General features: G+C 35.8%; 1 protein-coding gene across 1 annotated transcript in view; it reads left to right on the forward strand.

Moving 5' to 3' along the window:
- Positions 1-241: 241 nt before the first annotated feature.
- opn5 (opsin 5) overlaps positions 242-19,971 on the forward strand; it is a 47,681-nt gene continuing 27,951 nt past the window's right edge. Inside the window, exons 1-2 of the mRNA XM_088908823.1 lie at positions 242-275; positions 4,692-4,841. Of these exons, the coding sequence (XP_088764949.1) occupies positions 242-275; positions 4,692-4,841 (184 nt within the window). The remainder of the gene's footprint in view (positions 276-4,691; positions 4,842-19,971) is intronic.

Here is a 19,971-nt window from a genome sequence, read left to right on the forward strand (position 1 = left end):
GTATCTAAAAATCTTAAAAGCAGTAATAAGATGTATGAGAAAAACAGTAGAAAAAATAGATAACTGCGGTATACAGTAGGGCTAATTGGAATGAACAATAGTCAGTTAGCCAAAACCTTGGACAAGATCTTATAATCCGAACAAGGAATACTTACTAGTTCTTAAAATTGCTCAAGTCTCCTATTTTGGCAACAGGGCAAGCACTGTGCAGTGGCAGCTGAGAGGCAGTTCATTATTCTGGATGCAGTTCTACACAGATAAGGAAAATAACGGAGGTAAATATGCTACAATATCATGAATAGTAATATGTGTATTCATACAATGGGTAAGAAAGTGTTGCTTCTTAATTAAATAAAATTCAGGATACAAAAAGACTTGCAGATCAGAACCCTTATGCAACCTGAAGAGTTAGTGTCATTTTAATGGGATTATTTTCTAGTGGTTTCTATTTTTATGTTTCGCTCCAAAGGGTTCAGTGTTCAACTGTGTCGCTGTGGCCTATTGGTGCTCTTATAAGTCAGGTATTCAGGTTCAGCCTATAAAAATGGCCCATTTTACATCAGCCCCAATTGTTAATAAAGTTATTTTTTTCTGAAGTACAGGTTGTCAGCCAGCTGTTCAGAGAGGGAAAACCCACATGTGTTATCAAGATATAGAGTAATATAGTTCATCTTTAATGATGTAACATAGACAAACATTAGTGTGATTAGTTACAATGAGAGTCTAAACTTTTTTGCATGACAGTTCATATGTAGTTACTTGACCTCTGTGTCAAAAACTCTGGTACCTGCAAATTATTCTACAGAAACTGTCGGTGACAGTTTTCACATATAACTGAAATCTCCAAACACAGGCACTTTACTAACAGGCAAACTGAGAGGCTCTACCATGTTCGAAGTCAAGGGACTGGTGTGAGGGAGCTCTAGTATTTTCTCTCCTAGAGCTCCTTTTTACTGAAATGCAACAGTTGTCCAGCTTGGATTTGGAGGCTGCAAATGTTTGCCTCTTTGTGAGTGCTGAAGGGCAAGGATGAGAGTGTGAATTGGGACCTATACAGACCAAATTGCATGAGAAGACATATATGTTCCTCCAGTTCATATACTTTTCCCACCAACTCTGAGCGAACTAAGTAAAGATGCAGTCATCCAGAATAGGCAAGGTATCAGTAGGACACTGCGGTGTCACAGACTCAAGCACGGCATCACTTTTTAATTTTTTTCAAATAATCTGATGTACTTTGTAGTGCTAGGTGAATCCTTGAAATACTGAAGCTGTGTGTGGTTGTCAGACAAATCAGTACAGTATTAAATGTTTATTAACACATTAGTGCTTTCGTGCACCGATCATACTGTATACATACCGTATTAGTGAAAATGTAAATACAATGAGTACAATAATGAGAATTGGTGTTTTTTTATTACAAACTGTGTATAAATAGTAAGTGGAAAACAGAATTTAATTTTAGATTTTGATTATTAGAAATATGCATATATAGATAATTATGTAAAAAATAGGCCAGATTAAATTAAGTTTTGAGTAGTGGTTTGAATAAATTTGTTGGTTACATACTGTAAGTTGTATTGTAGCTGAATCTATTCTGCAGTATATGAAGGGTTTACTTTAATCGAAGGAAGGTTGAATCTTATAATCAGACTATGCATAATAACCTATTTTGAGTTAGTGGTATTCTGTTTTATATGGTCATATGCAGGTATTTTAATAAATAACTATTGAAGAGTAATCCTCGCAGTATGAACTCATGTACACAGCAGTTACACCACATTGTAGCCTATGCATAATTGTGCATAAACAAAAAGCTAAGGTTACTAAAATTGCAATTGGGTAATAGATATGATTAAAATAACATTTGTGAAAAAAACTTCACAAATAACATTTTTTTAAACATGTTAAACATGATGTTTTTTTAAACATCAGTGGTTTGAATAAAACAAACCATAAGCAGCATCAATAAAAAAATGTCCAACATAAATGTTAAACATTTATGGACTTACTTTCCAAAATGCCTCCCCCTCCCCCGTGTTGTAAGAGTATTAGGAAGAATATGTTAATTATTGCACATTTGTAAGGTCAGCTCTTCGTCCCAGATCTTGCACATTGCTGTGATGAGTTCTAACTTTGTGGTCGGTTTTGCTGTCTTTCAAATGTAGTCTTTAGGCTAGTGCCAAACCATCTCTAATGGATTTAAAGCAAATTCTGCTAGCTTTTTCACCCGGTTTATCCGTTGCTGTATGTTTTGGAGTACTGTCTACAGTGACTATATCCATAGTGCTCTCTGATGCTACTGTTTTTAAGTAAACAGTACTGAAATTAATAAAAATAGGCAAGTTAAAGAAAATAATAAAGTCTGTTTAGTTATTAATCCAGAATGGCCAAGCGCAAACTTTCCCAGTTCTGTAAAGGTTCTGTGAGCTGCAGAGATTCTCTTTATGCAGCAGAAACCCTACTTTCACCACAATGCTACAATAATTATGACAAAATGTTTTTTTTTATTTATAATATGCTGTTTTCTGTTGTATTACTTAGAAATATTCATTTAGTGTTTTTTTTATTCATTTTGCTTTATTTTGGAAACACTTTTGGTTTGTTTGGGTTCACAGCTTTTGCAAGCAATTGTTACATCAGTAAGTTTAATTATTTGTTGTTTATATATAATGTTTAAGTGTTATGTATACTATTTATTTGCAGTGTAATGGAAAATTAAACTTCAGATCAAATAAATCCATCCCTTAACAGCGCTTGTAGTTTTTAATGTAGCTCATGGCACTGAACAAGTTAGAAACTACTTTTTCCAGTGACCCACAAATTCAGTCATCCAATTATTGTGACACGTTGGCTGTTCAGTAGCAGAATTCTCACCTACCATGCATGAGGCCCAGGTTCGTATCCTGGCCAATGCACAAGCTGCACTTTCTCTAAGAAATTGGCACTTGGGGATAATAAAGACTTTCTCTAATAATAAATAAATATAAAAATAATATGTGTACTTTATTGATATTTTTCTTAAATGTAAATATCACTGTATATTAAATTAATATTAATAATAAATGTAGTAATGACTATGTTAAAAAAAATTGAATCACTATTTGAGTCAAAATTTTTAAGTGGTTTGAATATTGGGATACAATTTACCAGAATTTCATTTAATTTAACACAATATCAGATTTATAGCCATTTGTTATAGATAAAATAAACAGAGGTTTAAAAGCATATTTATGTTGTTAAAGCAATATAGAAAGATATGGATCTTTCTTGTATTTGCCCTTTGCATTAATACAATAATAGATAATCTTAATTTGGAGATATCCACATTCAAAATGGAAGTAAAATGGGTTTTCAAATATTTTGGACTAAGGCAGTTTATATTATAGCAAATGTGATCAGTTCTAAATAAGCAAAGTTGGTCTTCCACCTCCAAACACTATTATCAAAATGTACTTCAGGAATAATAAAGCTTCCACAATCTTGCAGATAGTTACATTTACTATATGACAGCCTATTATCAATTCTGCTTTGCACTTGGTAAATCTAGGCTACCTAAACGTGCCCCTTAATTGTCCTCAGTTCGAAAACTTTTAGACTGCCACATATTTTGCACTATACATATTCCATGATTGCTAATACGATTCATTACCATAAGAGAGAGATTTTTTTCAAGTAGTATTGGTCATATATATGTACTGAAGAGCATTTGATTTTTTACAATACCACATTTATATATTTTTAGGATCATATACCTTTCTGATCCATATAAGGTTTCCAGAATCCTCTAAAATTCCATTATTAGTAGTTCAATTGTCATTTTAAATCCAAATATTGTAACATAATTGAGATATTTGTGAGGAATTGAATAAGGGAGGTTATAATTATGAATAATAAAAACAAGTTCATGCATACATTTCATGATGTGATATTACACACATACACAATCCTTTAATGACAGACCATAAACTAGTGTACTACATCTAAACACATTGCCAATAACAAAACATCATTATGGAAAAATCATCTACATGACTGTTTTGTCAATGCCTGTTACACTACTTCAGAAACACCAGGTTGCAGTAGACAGACAATGACTTTGCTTGAAGGCCAAGTATAGTCAGTCCTCCGCTGTTTACATTTGTTATCATCATGGAATAGCAGAACTATGTAATTTATTGTACAAGGAAAGGAATACAGAATTTATTCAAATCTGGTGAGCAATTTACACATGTTCTTTAAAATAGAATATTCACAAAACTTTCATTGCTAAAGAGTCTCAAAAGTCAGGATCCCAAAATGTACTGGGACATACACAGAAAGAAAATCTTTCTTGTTTAACTTGTTTCACCTACACCTAAAACAAAGGGTAGCAAGTTATGGTGAAAAATATCCAAAGCACCCCTCCTTCTGTATTATTACTGTATTATGGCAACATCATCTTTCTGTGCAAATATTCTGAATAACTAATGTACTTGTGAGGGCTCTTAATGTTTAGTTCAAGTAGGTAGCGTCAGCATGCGTAGGCTGCAAAGAAACAAGTAAAGGTTTATTCCATGCTGAAAAGAGAAGAAAAGAAACACAACATTTCAGCTGTGAAGCGTTCTTTGGGTGTCAAGTTCTTCTGAAAGTTAAAAACTAAAATCTCTTTTCTGGGATGTGAATATAATTTCTGTTTTTTTCCCCTATAGGCAGTGGTTTAAACATAAGCATGGCACAGACGGACAATGGAACATCACATAATGGTTATGTTCCTCATTATCTTCTAAGTGGTGATCCTTTTGCCTCAAAACTATCAAAGGAAGCAGATTTTGTAGCTGCATTCTACATCTGCATTGTAGGTAAGAGGCTGTTTAAAACATGGCAAACACATACTAATGTCGATGTATGTTTCAGAAATGTTGCTGTGTCGAACATGTTTGTAGTTTCTGAATTATAGCATTCAGAGACACGATTTCACATGTGTTTGTGAACACAGAGAGGACAAAACTAAATATAATAAATGTACTAAATATAATATTAAATACAGATCCAGTGCGGAGTATGCTGCATCAAAACGCGGTGGACGTGGACGTCATACCGCATTATACCGCATCATACCGCATGCAAATTGAAATATGATAATAGTATACAGAAGCACCTTGTAAAACTGGCAGGTGGAGCTAATAAAGCTTAATGTCTCATGTACAGCGTTTGCCAGAAAACATCCGGTTTTGAATCCCAGTCACTGCTGAGGAACAATTTTTACAATTTTTACAATTAAGAATTTAAGTTGTATACTCTTTAGATTTTTAATAATTTTAAACTGTGTATTACAGCATGTTAATCATTAAACATTTAAAGTCAGTATATTTTATAAAAGCAAGACTGCTCTGCTGGACAAAAGTACACAACCTTCCACCTTTATCATAAATATCTTAATTATGCATAAATATTTTATGCATCAAAGTCTTTAACTTGGTAACTTAAATGGGTTCTGGTTTTAATGTGCTTGTTCTAACATTATTAAGCTTATATTCTGTACTTCATGAAAAGTTATAATGTTTTATCCTTTTCTAAGAATACGCAGTAAGAACACCACTTGCCGTTATTGTAAAAAGATAAATGTTGTGGTGATTTAACATCACTTGATAGTTATATTAATATGGAATTGTGTAACTAAGCAGCTAAAGTATCACAAGTGGACGTTTTGAAAACATTTTGACATTCGTTTCTTTTTTTTAAAAAAACTTCTATTGTAATGGCAATGAGCACTGTAATGTAGCGAGCTGAACCCAGGTGGTTCAAAGCCCGATCAGAGCCGAATGCATAAAAATAGTCCTGTATTATAGCTTATTGTGAACATGTTGGGTCTCTTTCAGGTTTACACCAGAATTGAGAAAATCTATATTTTGTCTTAATCCAAATGTTAGCAGCCAGTAATCAGCCACCAATATAACCTGGAATTTGGAAAAAAATACCTGCACCATATAGTACACCGCCTAGGATTGAACCAGGTCTGTCTGCATCATTCAACAGGGAACCAGCTGGCTGAGCTAAAGGAGACCACAGCCCAAGTGCCTGATTTGCTCTGGGAGGTTGTGTCTGGCAAAATTGGTTCTGGGATGTGTGTTTTGTGTGATTGTTTTGTGTTTAAGCATTTCTTAATGTAAATCTTTGAGTTAAACAAGGGAGGGAGAAATGCTTAATTTTTTTACAATTGCAGTAATCAGAGAACAGCCTATCAACACAATGGACAAACTATTTTTTTTATTTTTAAAAATTAAATAAAAAATAAGATACAATGACATGTTCCTGCCTAACTCAAACATTGCGTGACTTTAAAAGCTGTAAAAAATGGTTTAGATAGTTAACACTTTTTAATTAAACATTTAAAATACTTGAATTTCATAATAGTTGTACTGATTTAATACCTCTTGATAGTAATATTAATATGGAGTCATGTAACTAAGCAGCTAAAATATCACAAAGGGACAATTTGGAAACATTTGATGTTCGTTTTTAAAAATATATATATTATTGTCCTTATAGTAGGCAACGGAATGTCATGTGGTGCGCTGCACCCAGGCGGTTCAAACCCTGATCAGAGAATTACTGTTTCTTACATAACCAAATATATAAAAATAGTCAACTATTATAGCTTGTTGTTGGCTCTGGTGTGAATTTGTGTATCTGGATAAATTAAGTGATGGTATTGTAATTAAGGATTTCTTCGCAAAATTCTTTACGTTTAACAAAGGAGAGAAGAGTTATTTTTACAATTGGCACTTTGAGATTCTGTCTGATTTAATTCCCCTCATTTAGCTGAAACGGATAAATAAATCATGCAATAGTTATATGTATTGGAAGGCACTCTGTTTTATTAACACACTACTCAAACCTGTGTTGTACAGTGATATAGACATGGGCAATGTCATCCCCATTAAACAATGTGCTTATTGTGCAAATCCTGCTAAACTAGAAATTAGACACAAGAAGAGAATTATTGGACAATGTTTTGTGGCTCTGGTGGAATTTCTCTGTAAACTGAAGAGTTATAGAGGAGACATGTTGTGTATTGCCTCTTTTTACACTTGTAAGAACATTCCAATGTTAATGCGACACAAAAGATAATAACCTTTTAAATCTGAAGCAGTGGCTTGCAATGGCTGGATAGTTAACACTTCAAAATTGCTTTATCAGTCTGTCCGTGGGGGGAAGGGGGGAGCTCTCCTTGACTGCTGACACTCCTATATACGCTTAAGTGAAAAATTAATAAAAACGCCAATGTAAACGTCATATTTACAATTTGTTTAAATTAAAAATGTAAACATCTCTAAAGCTTTCTCAGTCAAGAACAAGAATTCACATAGGGAGCCGTGTAAGCATGTGTAGGCAGCAAAAGATCAGCTAAAGAGGGAAGAAAACGCTTTTCAGGTGTGAACAAGAGAGCACCAATTCAATTGCAGCCTAAACCTTTCTCCACACACCCTGCCCCCGCTGCGATTGGAATATACACAAACACAGCACTAAAACCTTTATAGTAGATGATCAGGTGTTTCGCAGACGTAGGGATAGTACGCAATTCTGGCATTATGAACTCACACCTGGGATTCGATTAATTCAAAATAAGTTTTTTTTAAATTGCAAGATGGTATTTTTTTTTTTAGTTTTAAAACTACAGTATGGAAAAATGAGTGTTTAGAAAAAACAGGACATTTGATTGCTGGCTGCCTTATGTTAAACAGCAACAATGACAACAGTGCATGCTACTGAAAATGAATTCCCATCCCCCAGAACTGTCTATTCTACATAACATTACACATCGGGGTGTTGACAGTCCTAGCCTTTGTGAGAACTACGGAGCTGTGTTACATAAAGTAGCTGCAATGGAATATACTAGTAGGTAAAAGTTAATTCCAAGCTGGAAAGAAAAGACGCAATGTGTCTCCTCTATGAATCTTCAGTTTACAGACCGTCCAAGGTCATTTATTATGAATAATATCTTCAAAATGTCGCATTAAAATTATTTTTTTCATAAGTGTAAATCCACCTATTTTCTAACCGCTTTATCCAGGACAGGTAACAGTTTCACCCCTCTCCCTTCCCTCTGCCTGTCTGACTTGTTCCCATTTTTAACCATTCTGTGTCCGAATTGCAGCGGGTGAGAGAGAGTAGAGAGAGACAGAAAAAAGTCAACCCTGGTTCAGAAGGCTTCAACTGATGCATAAAAAATATAGCATAATGCCTTCTCGCATTGTGAAGTCATTTGCACCTGGGATCCACTTTATTCAAACTAAGGTTTCTAAAAATGCTACCGGGTACTACATGTTGTTTAAATAGAAGCTGTGAAATTTTTCACAAATTGCAATCTTTAAACCTGTAGGTTACAGGCTCTATGCCATTTGTCTCATAAAAAGGTATTTTAATAAGTGTAGCTTATGAAAACTTATGAAAACTTAAGAAAAAAATGACTCTGAAAGAGATACAAGAAGCTTGAAATTATTATTATTAAATTAATACTGTTAATAATGACCAGACACATTACTATAGTTTCAGTGGTATTTTTAATACCGCTTTGTTATTCTCGATTCTAATTATAATATACAGATGCAGCCATTTAAAGTTCGCGGTACATACCTGTACTGCACACAGCTACGCACAAGCCACCGTGCTGTACCACGGTACGTGATTGGCTAGCCAAAATGACCAACAGGGGCACTCATGGTGCATTGGTCGGTAGTGAAAAGATTTGATCATTTAATCTCTTTACTGTGCACATTTTAATCCGCTTAGTATTGAATATTTATATGGAATTTTACAACTAAAGGGAAATTTTAGTAGCTGAGTATAAAAACAATAGGAACATAACACATCTGAAGGTCATAAACGATATTAATTTAGGAACATAAACATATTATGTAAACTGTATATTGCCGGTATTGGTAGTTTAAAGAAAAAATACTCACCAGTATTCCATCTCTCCCTAAACATTTAAAGCATCAAAGTCTTATATGTGGTTATTTCAGAAATGTTTTTACGTGCTCCTTCTGACCATATTACTGTATGTTTACTGTATGAATTTCCTTCATCTAAACTGTGACTAGGCTGAAGTCATGCTTATCAGCACCCCCATCAACTTTGTAACGCCAATGCAGTAACCCTATCTGTGGATGATACTGTACTTAAGCTTCAGTCAAAATCTTTGAAGGTGATATTTGATTCAGAGCTGATTTTGATACAGTGTTAGATGGATTGGCACCTCAGTACCTGTCTGATTATCATTATTATCATCATCAAGAAAGATATAGTCTCTAAAGGTTTTCTATTTTTCTAGTGTATTAAATCACATAACAGAAGAAATTCAGTAAAAGCATGTTTCATTAAGGTTAGAGAACTATCTGAGGATTGCTTGAAAATGTCTTTGACTTCAGAACTTTGGGGATCACTATAAAAGAAGCCACAAAACACTGAATCTACTGTCTAATAATAAATACTACCCGCTGTAGTGTCCATTATTAAGATATTTAAGGCTGTTTATATAGTGGGATCAATGCTACACTTGGAGATTTCCAACAAAAAATGGACTCATCAGGATACAAAGCATTGAAAATTACTATTCAGTGTTGCCTGCATTAATTTTATGTACCTCTGTCTGTCTTACAATATCCATTGATAAAGCACCAAAAGAGGCTTGATTTTGACAAAACAGAGTTGCCAAAACTCTAATCCATACCAGAGTAGAAATGACAAAATACTAACTACAGGACTATGAATACATGTGACCATTGTGTTTTCTGTAATTTAAATACTATTATACATAAATACAAATTATGACTCTGCTTTGTGCAAATCTATTAAGATTACAGCATAACATTTTTAGAATTCTTAAGCAAAACATGTCCAATCTTTCTGTTATATTTATTTATTTACCTGCCGTCGGAGTGGGGGGGGGGGAGGATAACAAAGTAATGTAGCCAATTCATAGAGGGGGATTATTAGGAGGCATGGGAAATTTGGCCAGGATGCCGGGGTTACACCCCTACTCTTTTCGAGAAACAACCCGGGATTTTTAATGACCATAGAGAGTCAGGACCTCGGTTTTACATCTCATCCGAAAGACGACGCTTGTTTACAGTATAGTGTCCCCGTCACTATACTGGGGAATTAGGACCCACATGGACTGCAGGGTGAGCGCCCCCTGCTGGCCTCACTAACACCTCTTCCAGCAGCAACCTTAGTTTTTCCCGGGAGGTCCCCCATCCAGGTACTGACCAGGCTCATACCTGCATAGCTTCAGTGGGTTGCCAACTGTAAGTTGCAGGGTGACATGGCTGACAGCCTTAAGGCAAAAAACATCAGTGTTCTTTATTCACAGAGCAGGGATACACTCCAAAACACAACACCCACAACAGAATGAAAGTGTAGCTAAATCACAGCTGAATAGCTAAGCTGCTTACTGACTTCAAAACATAGTCTCTCTCTGAGAATTTTCTGAAAAACTCTTTTTAAAAATAATCTCACTCCCAAAAGCCAGTCTTTTTTAAAACTATTAAAAAAAACTATCTTTGTGTCCCTGGATTTGTTGACTGCTTCCCTCTACTCCCTTCTTACTTGTATGTAACCTGTTGGGAGGTTATGTGTACTGTAATATATACTATATATCCATGCCAGTTCATAAACACCAAATGAGTAAGCTAGCACTCAGATGTCATCTAATAATCAAATGCATCCAATCAGCAATAAGAGAGATTCCCACTGCCACCTTTATATGATTTATTCTATTATACCTTCTATTTTTTTCTGCAACACTCCTATGAGGTTTGTTTTTAACTAAAGTGTAATGTAGATTACTATTTTTGTTATTTTGATACAATGTTAAACATTTAAACTGATTAAATTACCCACCTGAACTAATTTGTACCTTTACCTGAGTAAAGGGATTTATTAGGATACCATAAGAACTGCTATTAGTTTATCTTTTGTTATAATGCAGTGTATCTTTTTAAGAGATATTATGTGATCTCTGGAAATTATTACATTTGTTCTATGGCACAATGAAGTCAAAGTTAATTTTAAAGGAACAAATAATAGGTTTATTCCATGCTGAAAGAAAGAAGAAAGAAAACACAACGTTTCAGCCGGGGAGCCTTCTTCAGGTGTGTGTAAAGTTAATTTTAACACGGTAGCTAGTATTGAAATAGAACAGGTTTCCACTTGAACAAAGATGTCAGGTGACATTTCACAAACCAGGAAGTAGAGGTTTCCAGAATTCTGAATGTGTCTAGTAGATTTCACTATAGTGTTTGTCACCAGAGGACCTAGAAACCAAGTGAGCAAGCAACCAAATTACTATACCAACAGATGGGCCCATGTAGTGGGAGTTTAAAAAAAAAATTGAACATTTGAATACAGAATAAGAGAATTTTTGCTTGAGAGTATTGTTGGTTATTTTGATGATGGTAACCAGTTTAGCTACTTGACTTTATAGAGAAGGGACTGTTATTGAAAAAGTGTAGTTAGAGCTCAAAAAAGAGCTGGGTTTTGTTTAGTTTTCCTCACTAAACAATTGTGAGGAAAAATAAATTAGCACTATTTTTTATTTTAAGACTGTTTTTGTATATCTGTATTACCAAGACCCACCTTTTTTAAGATACCTGCTACAGCTACCTGCATCCTGGAGTATCACACTATACATACAGTACTATTTCAAACATTAGTTCATTAGCAGTTACTTTTGCTGTAAAATAAATATATTTTTGGAGAGAGTTGCTTAATTTAGGGGTGAAAAACAGTTTGTAGAACATATCAGCATAACTGCATAAACAAATTTAAAAAGTCAACAAATCAAGAAAGTTTCCTTGCAGTCTGTGGAGATTATTGATTAAATTTTGTTCTTTATTTAATGAGTAACAAAATATTTTAAATAGTGGTATATACATCAGTGGTCTTAAAACAGCATGGTCAAAACAACATGGGAACTGTAATGTTCTACCAATAAAAAAACTGTTCCATCCATTCTCTAATCAGTTTATCCAATACATGATGAATTTGGGGTTGTCACAGCCTATCCCAGTAAACAGAGGGCACAAGGCAGGGTATACCCTGGACAGGATACCCTTGGCAGTCAATTGCAGGGTACACGACAGACACAAACACTCTCATACTCACACCAGAAGCCAATTTTCCCAGAAGTCGTTAACCTATTAGTATGCCTGGACCGTGAAGAGAAATTCCATATACTGTATACAGTATATATATATTTGATCAATTCAGATGCAATTGAAAAAAATCAGTAACAGGCAAAAAATTAATTTAAAACCTCATACATTATTGCATATATTCAGTATTTTGTATTGCTTACAATTTTGTTTATTGAAAGGAGTTCTCCTTAATATACACTTACACAAAATAAATTCTAAAATTGTAAAGACGTGATTTCTAGCAAAACTGGTGTCTTATAACCCAATTAATTTTAAATGTTTCTATTTAAAAGTGTACATTTGAAATTAAATAGAAACATAATAATAATAATAATAATAATAAAAATCTTTATTTTATATAGCGCTTTAAAAGGTGGCTTCTCAAAACGCTTTACAGGATGACAACAACAATAAATAAGAACAATACACAAGATAAAATACAATTACAATATAAAGAGGAGACCGTGGATGGTGGTACTAAGAAAAGCAGAAGGGTGAAGAATGAAACCAGTTAAGTAAAGGCTTTTCTGAAGAAGAGGGTTTTGAGCCTGGATTTGAAGGAGTTTAGAGAAGGTGACTCTGATATCCTTGGGGAGAGAGTTCCAGAGTGTGGGGGCATAATAGGAGAAGGCCCTGTCACCCATACAATGTAGACGGGCTTGGGGGACAGTAAGGAGAGCAGAATTAGAAGTGCGAAGGTTGCGAGGTGGGGAGTAGGGCGATAATGGTTCAGACAGGTACTAAGGTGCCAAGCCATGCAGAGCCTTATAGGTGAGCATGAGGATTTTAAAGTCTACACGGAATTTGACCGGAAGCCAGTGCAAGGACTCCAGGATAGGAGTAATGTGAACACTTGCACTAGACCTGGTCAGGATTTTGGCTGCTGAATTTTGGACATACTGCAGTTTGTTCAGAGTAGATTTAGATACCCCAGCGAGTAGAGCATTACAGTAGTCAATTCAAGAGAACACAAATGTGTTGATCAGCTTTTCAGCCACAGTTAGTGATAGCATAGGGCGTAGTCTAGCGATATTTCTGAGGTGAAAAAAAAAATGTTTTGACAGTATGCTGCACATGTGAGTCAAATGTTAAGCCAGAATCGAATATAACCCCAGGGTTTTTCAATTTTGATTGAAGCTCAAGTACGGAACCATCTACAGGTAGGGTTACAGGACTGGCTTTACGAAGTTGATAGGGGTGCCAATAAGCATGACTTCAGTCTTGTCGCAGTTAAGATGAAGGAAGTTTTGAGTCATCCAAATTTGTATGTCAGAGATGCAATTAGATAGAATAGAGACAGCCAAATCAGTGTCAAGTTTGGTATGGATGTATATTTGAGTATCGTCAGCGTAAAAATGAAAGCTGAGGCCATGTGATCTTAAAAGCTGACCAAGTGGACACATGTAAATGCTGAAGAGCAAGGGGCCAAGTATTGAGCCCTGAGGAACACCAGACTTAACAAGACCAATTTCAGACTTGTACTCATTGAGAGAGACAAAGTGACAGCGATCAGTGAAGTAAGATCTGAACCATTTGAGAGCAGTGTCAGAAACTCCAAACACAGTCTCAAGATGAGAAAGTAAGATGTTATGGTCAACAGTGTCAAAAGCAGCACTGAGATCAAGAAGAATGAGTATAGAGAGAGAACCAGAAACAGAAGCTATTAGAAGATTGTTAGTGACTTTGACCAGGGCAGTTTCTGTGCTGTGAAGCTGATGGAAGCCAGATTGGAGGGGTTCGAAAACGTTGTTTGTCATGAGGTGGTTATGTAACTGAAGTGTGACAGCACATTCTAGAATTTTAGCAAGAAAGGGTAAGTTTGAGCAAAAATTGTTAAAAATGTTAGGACTTTTTGGCACAGGGGAAATGGCAGCAGTTTTGAGGACCGTTGGTACAATGCCAGTGCTCATGGATTCATGTATAATATTGAGGACAATGGGACAGAGAAAAGAGATACAGGACTGAAATAAGGTGGTGGGAATGGGATCTAAAATAGATGTGGTGGGTTTCATGTGTGTAACTTGTTTATTGAGGAATGCTGAGTCAAGAAGAGAGAAGCTGGAGAGAAGGGAACCAGAGAAGTTGGATGAGGAGGGAGGAGGTATGGAAATGATATGCGTAGTGGAGAGAATGTGATGCCGGATGTTGTCAATCTTAGAACTAATGAAATCTAAGAATGTGTTGCAAAGTTGTGATGAGGCAGGTTATGTGGTGTGGCAGTTTGGCTTGAGCAGTCTGTTGATGGTGGAGAAAAGATGTCTGGGGTTGTTTTGGTGATTTTCAATGATGTGAGAGAAGTAGGTGGATCTAGCAGACTCTATAGTAACCTTATATTCAGATAAGTAATCTCTCCAAGCCTGATAATGTACATTTAGGCCAGAAAGACGCCACCTACGCTCAAGTTTGCGAGAGGCTGCCTTCATGGATCGCAGATGGTCATTGTACCAGGGGGCAGGGTGAGAGAAGGAGATGGTTCGAGTTTTTAAAGGAGCAAAGGTGTCGAGGGTAGATAAAAGAGCACAGTCAAGTAACTGTATTTTGTCCTCTAGAGGGTCAGAGGAAGAGAAACAAGATAAGGAGGACAGAACAGAATTTGCAAACCTTGGACATAAAGCATTTTACTTACAAAATAAGTTCACATTATGTATTTGATCAAATATAAATATAGATGGTGGACACTGATGTTTTTTGTAAAATATGTTTTTCACTGCTGCTGAAAAAATTCTAATTTCAAAGAGTGCAAAAGTCCACAATTTGTATGCCTTTGTAATGCTCATCATATGATAAACTCTGAATGAAAGAGATCATTCATGGTTTTTTTTTCAGAAGCAAATGAACTGCTTTGTTTATGAATCAGGAAATTCAGCTGACATAATCAGGCACAATACCAGAAATTGTCTCTTGCAAACTTTTAGCAAAGGACAAGCGTAAGAGCTAGAGCATATGCACATTGTGTGAGTAATTCGCATGGATGGACGTGCACTTTTGCTGATTATTTTATGTTGATATGCCTTACAAATTAATTTTATATTTTGACATTTGGTCACATTTGATAAATGAAGAATAATACTGTTAAGATTTAATTTTGTAATTATTTTTGGAAGTTTTAGTTTATGTAAAATATAAGTGGTGTTTCTTGTGCATTTGTCTATTAATATTCCAGGCAAAGTAATAACAAAGCATTTTAACATTTGAACATTGATGTAAACTTGCACTATTTCCTTTAGTTTTTTGCTGAATTATTTGTTAGAACCTTGCCTGCCCAGGTAATACAAAAAAGCAATTTTCTCAAAACAATAAATCTGAAAGATTTAAAATAACAATTGCATCAGTGAAAAAACAAATGATACTGTTCAAAATTTACAACACTGTATTTGAAGTAAGAGGATTTCAGACACCCTCTCTTTTCTAGATTCAGTGTTCACGTTAAGATTTTAACCGGCCAGTTATTACCTATGGATCTATACATAATATGGCATAATATGAGTGGCGTTATTACATTATATTGCTGACCAGTAACATTATAAAAAACAATACACTTGCACATTGTGTTGAGACAGTTCTTAAAATTCAGTGAGGAAGCCATTGTAGACTTTGATATATATATAGACTGAATATAGTTCCAACCTCTATAGACAGCTTTTCTGCCAGAAAGGAATGGAATTGTATCATCATACAAAAAAAATCCACATTCTTTTTCAGAGAAATCACCTGCCATGATTTCTTCTTTGTTTGATAAAACAAAATTCAAACAATACGTTGAATATTTTCCATCTCCCTTAGCAACATGTTTTACATTAGCTGTCTTTACCTCAACCTTAGAGGTACCTTTTTATTATAAGTGTATTTATAGTAATTCTTTTAACAGTAACGTTCTTGAAAGTATAATTAGTAGCCACTGTAGGCTCTGAGTTTTTATTCAACATTTAACAATTTCTTTAAATCTACCACATAAAATATGTGTAAAACTTTAAACATCTTGAAACTTGTATGGGTTGATACCTGTTTGAGCTATAGAGTACCTTATATGTTTTATATTATTATTTAAAGTAACTTAAATTAAATGGAGGAATGAAGTTTATCTATTATACATACTGTACAGATTCAGCCATTCAGAATGCGTGAAGGATACTGCAGTAGTTTGTGGTTGAGCAGCTGTGCGTCCCGTGTGGAGCTTTTGTGCTGTTACCGGAAAACACCTGGTTTTGAATCCCGGTATATGCTGAGGGACAGTCTTTTCTAATTATAGAATTTAAGCTGTACACTGTTTAGACTTTTATTAATTTTAAACTGTTATTATGCTGTAGCGTGTGAATGTAATGTGCCTTTTTCAGCTTTACATTCACATAGAGAAAATCCAAAGGTAAATTTTGGTAGCAGAAAACAAAAACAGTACTGTAATGTTATACTGTACATACAGTAATCTAATGTACGCAAAGTAGATGGTTGTGATAGCTAAATATGAAAACGTACCTAACAGTATTCTACCCTTTTCATAAATATTTTATGCATCAAAGTCTTTAGCTTGGTAACTTACAGTGGGTTTGGTTACAGTTTCAACGTGCTTGTTCTAATATTATAAAATTTATATACTTATACTGTACTTCATAAAAAGTTATAAAGTTTTATCCTTTTCTAAGAATACGTAGTAAGAACACCACTTGCTGTAATTGTAAAAAATTTTGTATTTTTTAATACCACTTGATAGTTATATAAATATGGAATCGTGTAACTAAGCAGCTAAAATATCACATGGGGACATTTCAGAAACATTTTGACATCAGTTTCTTTTAAAAAAAAATGTTATTGTCCTTGTAGTGGTAATAGACAAAGCACTGTAATGTAGCGCGCTGCACCCAATGGTTCAAAGCGCGATCAGAGCATTAATAATTACTTACACTTATATAGTGCTTTTCTGGACACTCCACTCAAAGCGCTTTACAGGTAATGGGGACTCCCCTCCACCACCACCAATGTGCAGCATCCACCTGGATGATGTGACAGCAGCCATAGTGTGCCAGAACGCTCACCACACATCAGCTATCAGTGGGGATGAGAGCAGAGTAATGAAGGCAATTCATAGATGGGGATTATTAGGAGGCCATGTAATAGGAATAAAATAGGAAATTTGGCCAGGACGCTGGGGTTACACCCCTACTCTTTTTGAGAAACGCCCTGGGATTTTTAATGACCACAGAGAGTCAGGACCTCTGTTTTATGTCTCATCCGAAGGAGGCGCCTGTTTACAGTATAGCAGTGGTTCTCAAACTTTTTGGACCAAGTACCACCCCTGATCCAACCAAAGCATCCAAGTACCACCTACAAGTCATCATCTCATAGGAACCCCAGAAATTCTCAATGCCCAACATGAGCGCGCGTGCACACACACTCACACATACATATAATAAATATTATTATAATAACAAACTTTATTTGATATAGTGCCTTTAAAGGTGGCTTCTCAAAGTGTTTTACAGAAAAAAAACAGTAACAACAACTAATAAAAATGCACCATTTCAGTGAGAGGGGTGAGACTGTTTAGTCGAGCAAAGCAGATGTGAATTACTTTTTCGAGCCTTGATACAATTCACAACAGAGTCTAACATTTTAAATCGTCAGGCATTTTCTTGACGGCAAAGGTCTCGCGGATGTTGCAATGCATCCATTCATTTCTGGTGCAACCTCTCTAATTCGTGCAACTACACCGTTATGTCGGCTTGTCATCACTCTAGCACCGTCTGTACAAACTCCAACACATTTTATCCAGTCGATGCCATTCTCTTCGATAAATTCATCCAGAAGCTGAAATATGTGCTCTCCTGTAGTTCCTGTGGGTAGCGGCTTACAGAACAGAAAGTCCTCATGGGACGTACCCTCAAACCCGTATCTAATGTAAACGAGCAAATTGGCCAAATCGACTACAGACTCATCTAATTGCAGTGAAAAACATCTGCTCATCTTAACGCGCTCTATCAGCATACTTTTGATATCATCCTTCATTTCAATAATTCTATGAATGACTGTGTCTTTCGGGGGGGCAGCAGGTCGAGCTGTTTAGCAGCTTTTTCTCCACACATTATACGTGTCAGCTCTTTTGCCAACGGTAAACAAAGTTCTTCACAAATAGTGTGGGGCTTACCTGCTTTAGCAATCCGCAAGCTTGCATTTTTCCGCGTTTCCGTTTTTATTTCCGTATTTATTTAAAGTTTTAATTTCATGCGCATGGGAGCGAAACACAGAGATGCTAGGTGTATTTTTCTCAAATTAACTTAGAACTGTTCTTAAATATTTTTCTGTTATCTATCACGCTTTCCTGTGCTCACAAGCTTACCAGCGTTCGTAGCACGTATTTCTATGCATTCCTGTGTTTACAACGTTGGCATTGTTCCAAAATCACGCACATTCTCCTTCCTCCCTATTTGCTGGAGATACAGTAGCTTTTTTAAATACAATTGGTCACTTGCGTCCGTAGCACACATTCCTATAGAGTGGTATAGAATTACAGAGTATCTCTTGTGTTCACTGAAGTATTAGCGCGCACTGTATCGTAGTACGTAGGCTGCGTATTCGACACGTATTAAAATACAAAATATGAAAACCCATCCCAATTTTTCAGCGCACACGACACAGTTCCAGGGTCATTTGGCGTACCACCTAGCGGCACTCCGCGTACCACTCCCGGTACGCGTACCACAGTTTGAGAACCACTGCAGTATAGTGTCCCTGCTGGCCCCTGCTGGCCCCACTAACACCTCTTTCACCAGCAACCTTAGTTTTTCCCAGGAGGTCTCTCATCCAGGTACTGACCAGGTTCACACCTGCTTGGCTTCAGTGAGTTGCCAGTTGTGAGTTGCAGAGTGATATGGCTGCTGGCCATATCAACTTTCAGTTTGTTTCTTATATAGTAAATACATAAAAATAGACCACTATTATAGCTTGCTGTTGGTTCTGGTGTGAATTTGTGTATCTGGATAAATTAAGTGATGGTTTTGTGATTAAGGATTTCTTTGTGGAATTCTTTCAGTTAAACAAAGGAGAGAAAATTGGTTATTTTTACAATCGCCAGTAAGCAGCTTATCCATATGTTGAAACCGTACCATAACAGTGAAGACAGACGGGTTACACCTTCAATTGAGCCAGTCACTCTCTCTGTTGTTTACTAATGTACACTGTCCAGATGCCAATGTTCTTGTTATGTGAACAAGAATACGCTCTTGCTTATTAAACTCCGAGATTCTGACAGATTTGGCTCTATTTTGCCATAATTTAGCTGAAACAGAAAAAGAAATCATGCAGTTTTATTAACAGACACTCCGACTCAAACCTGTGTCGTACAGTGATATAGACGTGGGTAATGTCATCCCCATTTAACAATGTGCTTGCTGCACAAATCCTGCTAAACTAGAAGCATTGCAGAAGGTGATAAACTGTACATTATTTACTGGGGCGCAGTTGAGTTCAAAGAAGGAAGTTCGTGAAGCCCCCCTGTTTATTAGTACCAAACATTGATGAGAGGTCTTGGTTCTGTACAGATTACAGAAAGGTGAATGCTTAAACTACACCAGACATTGTATGCACTGTTTAACCATAGTCAAGGACCGATGCCCTGTTCCCTTTTGTAACAGGGTTATTCCCTGGAAATTAGACACAAGAAGAGTATTATTAGACAATGTTGTGTGGCTCTGGCAGAATTTCTCTGTAAACTGAAGTTATAGACGAGACAAGTTGTGTATCGCCTCTATTACACTTGTAAGAACATACCAATGTTAATGCGATACGGAATATATTA

This window comes from Atractosteus spatula, chromosome 2, assembly GCF_055471065.1.
Source record: "Atractosteus spatula isolate fAtrSpa1 chromosome 2, fAtrSpa1.hap1, whole genome shotgun sequence".
Classification (NCBI taxonomy): Eukaryota; Metazoa; Chordata; class Actinopteri; order Semionotiformes; family Lepisosteidae; genus Atractosteus; species Atractosteus spatula.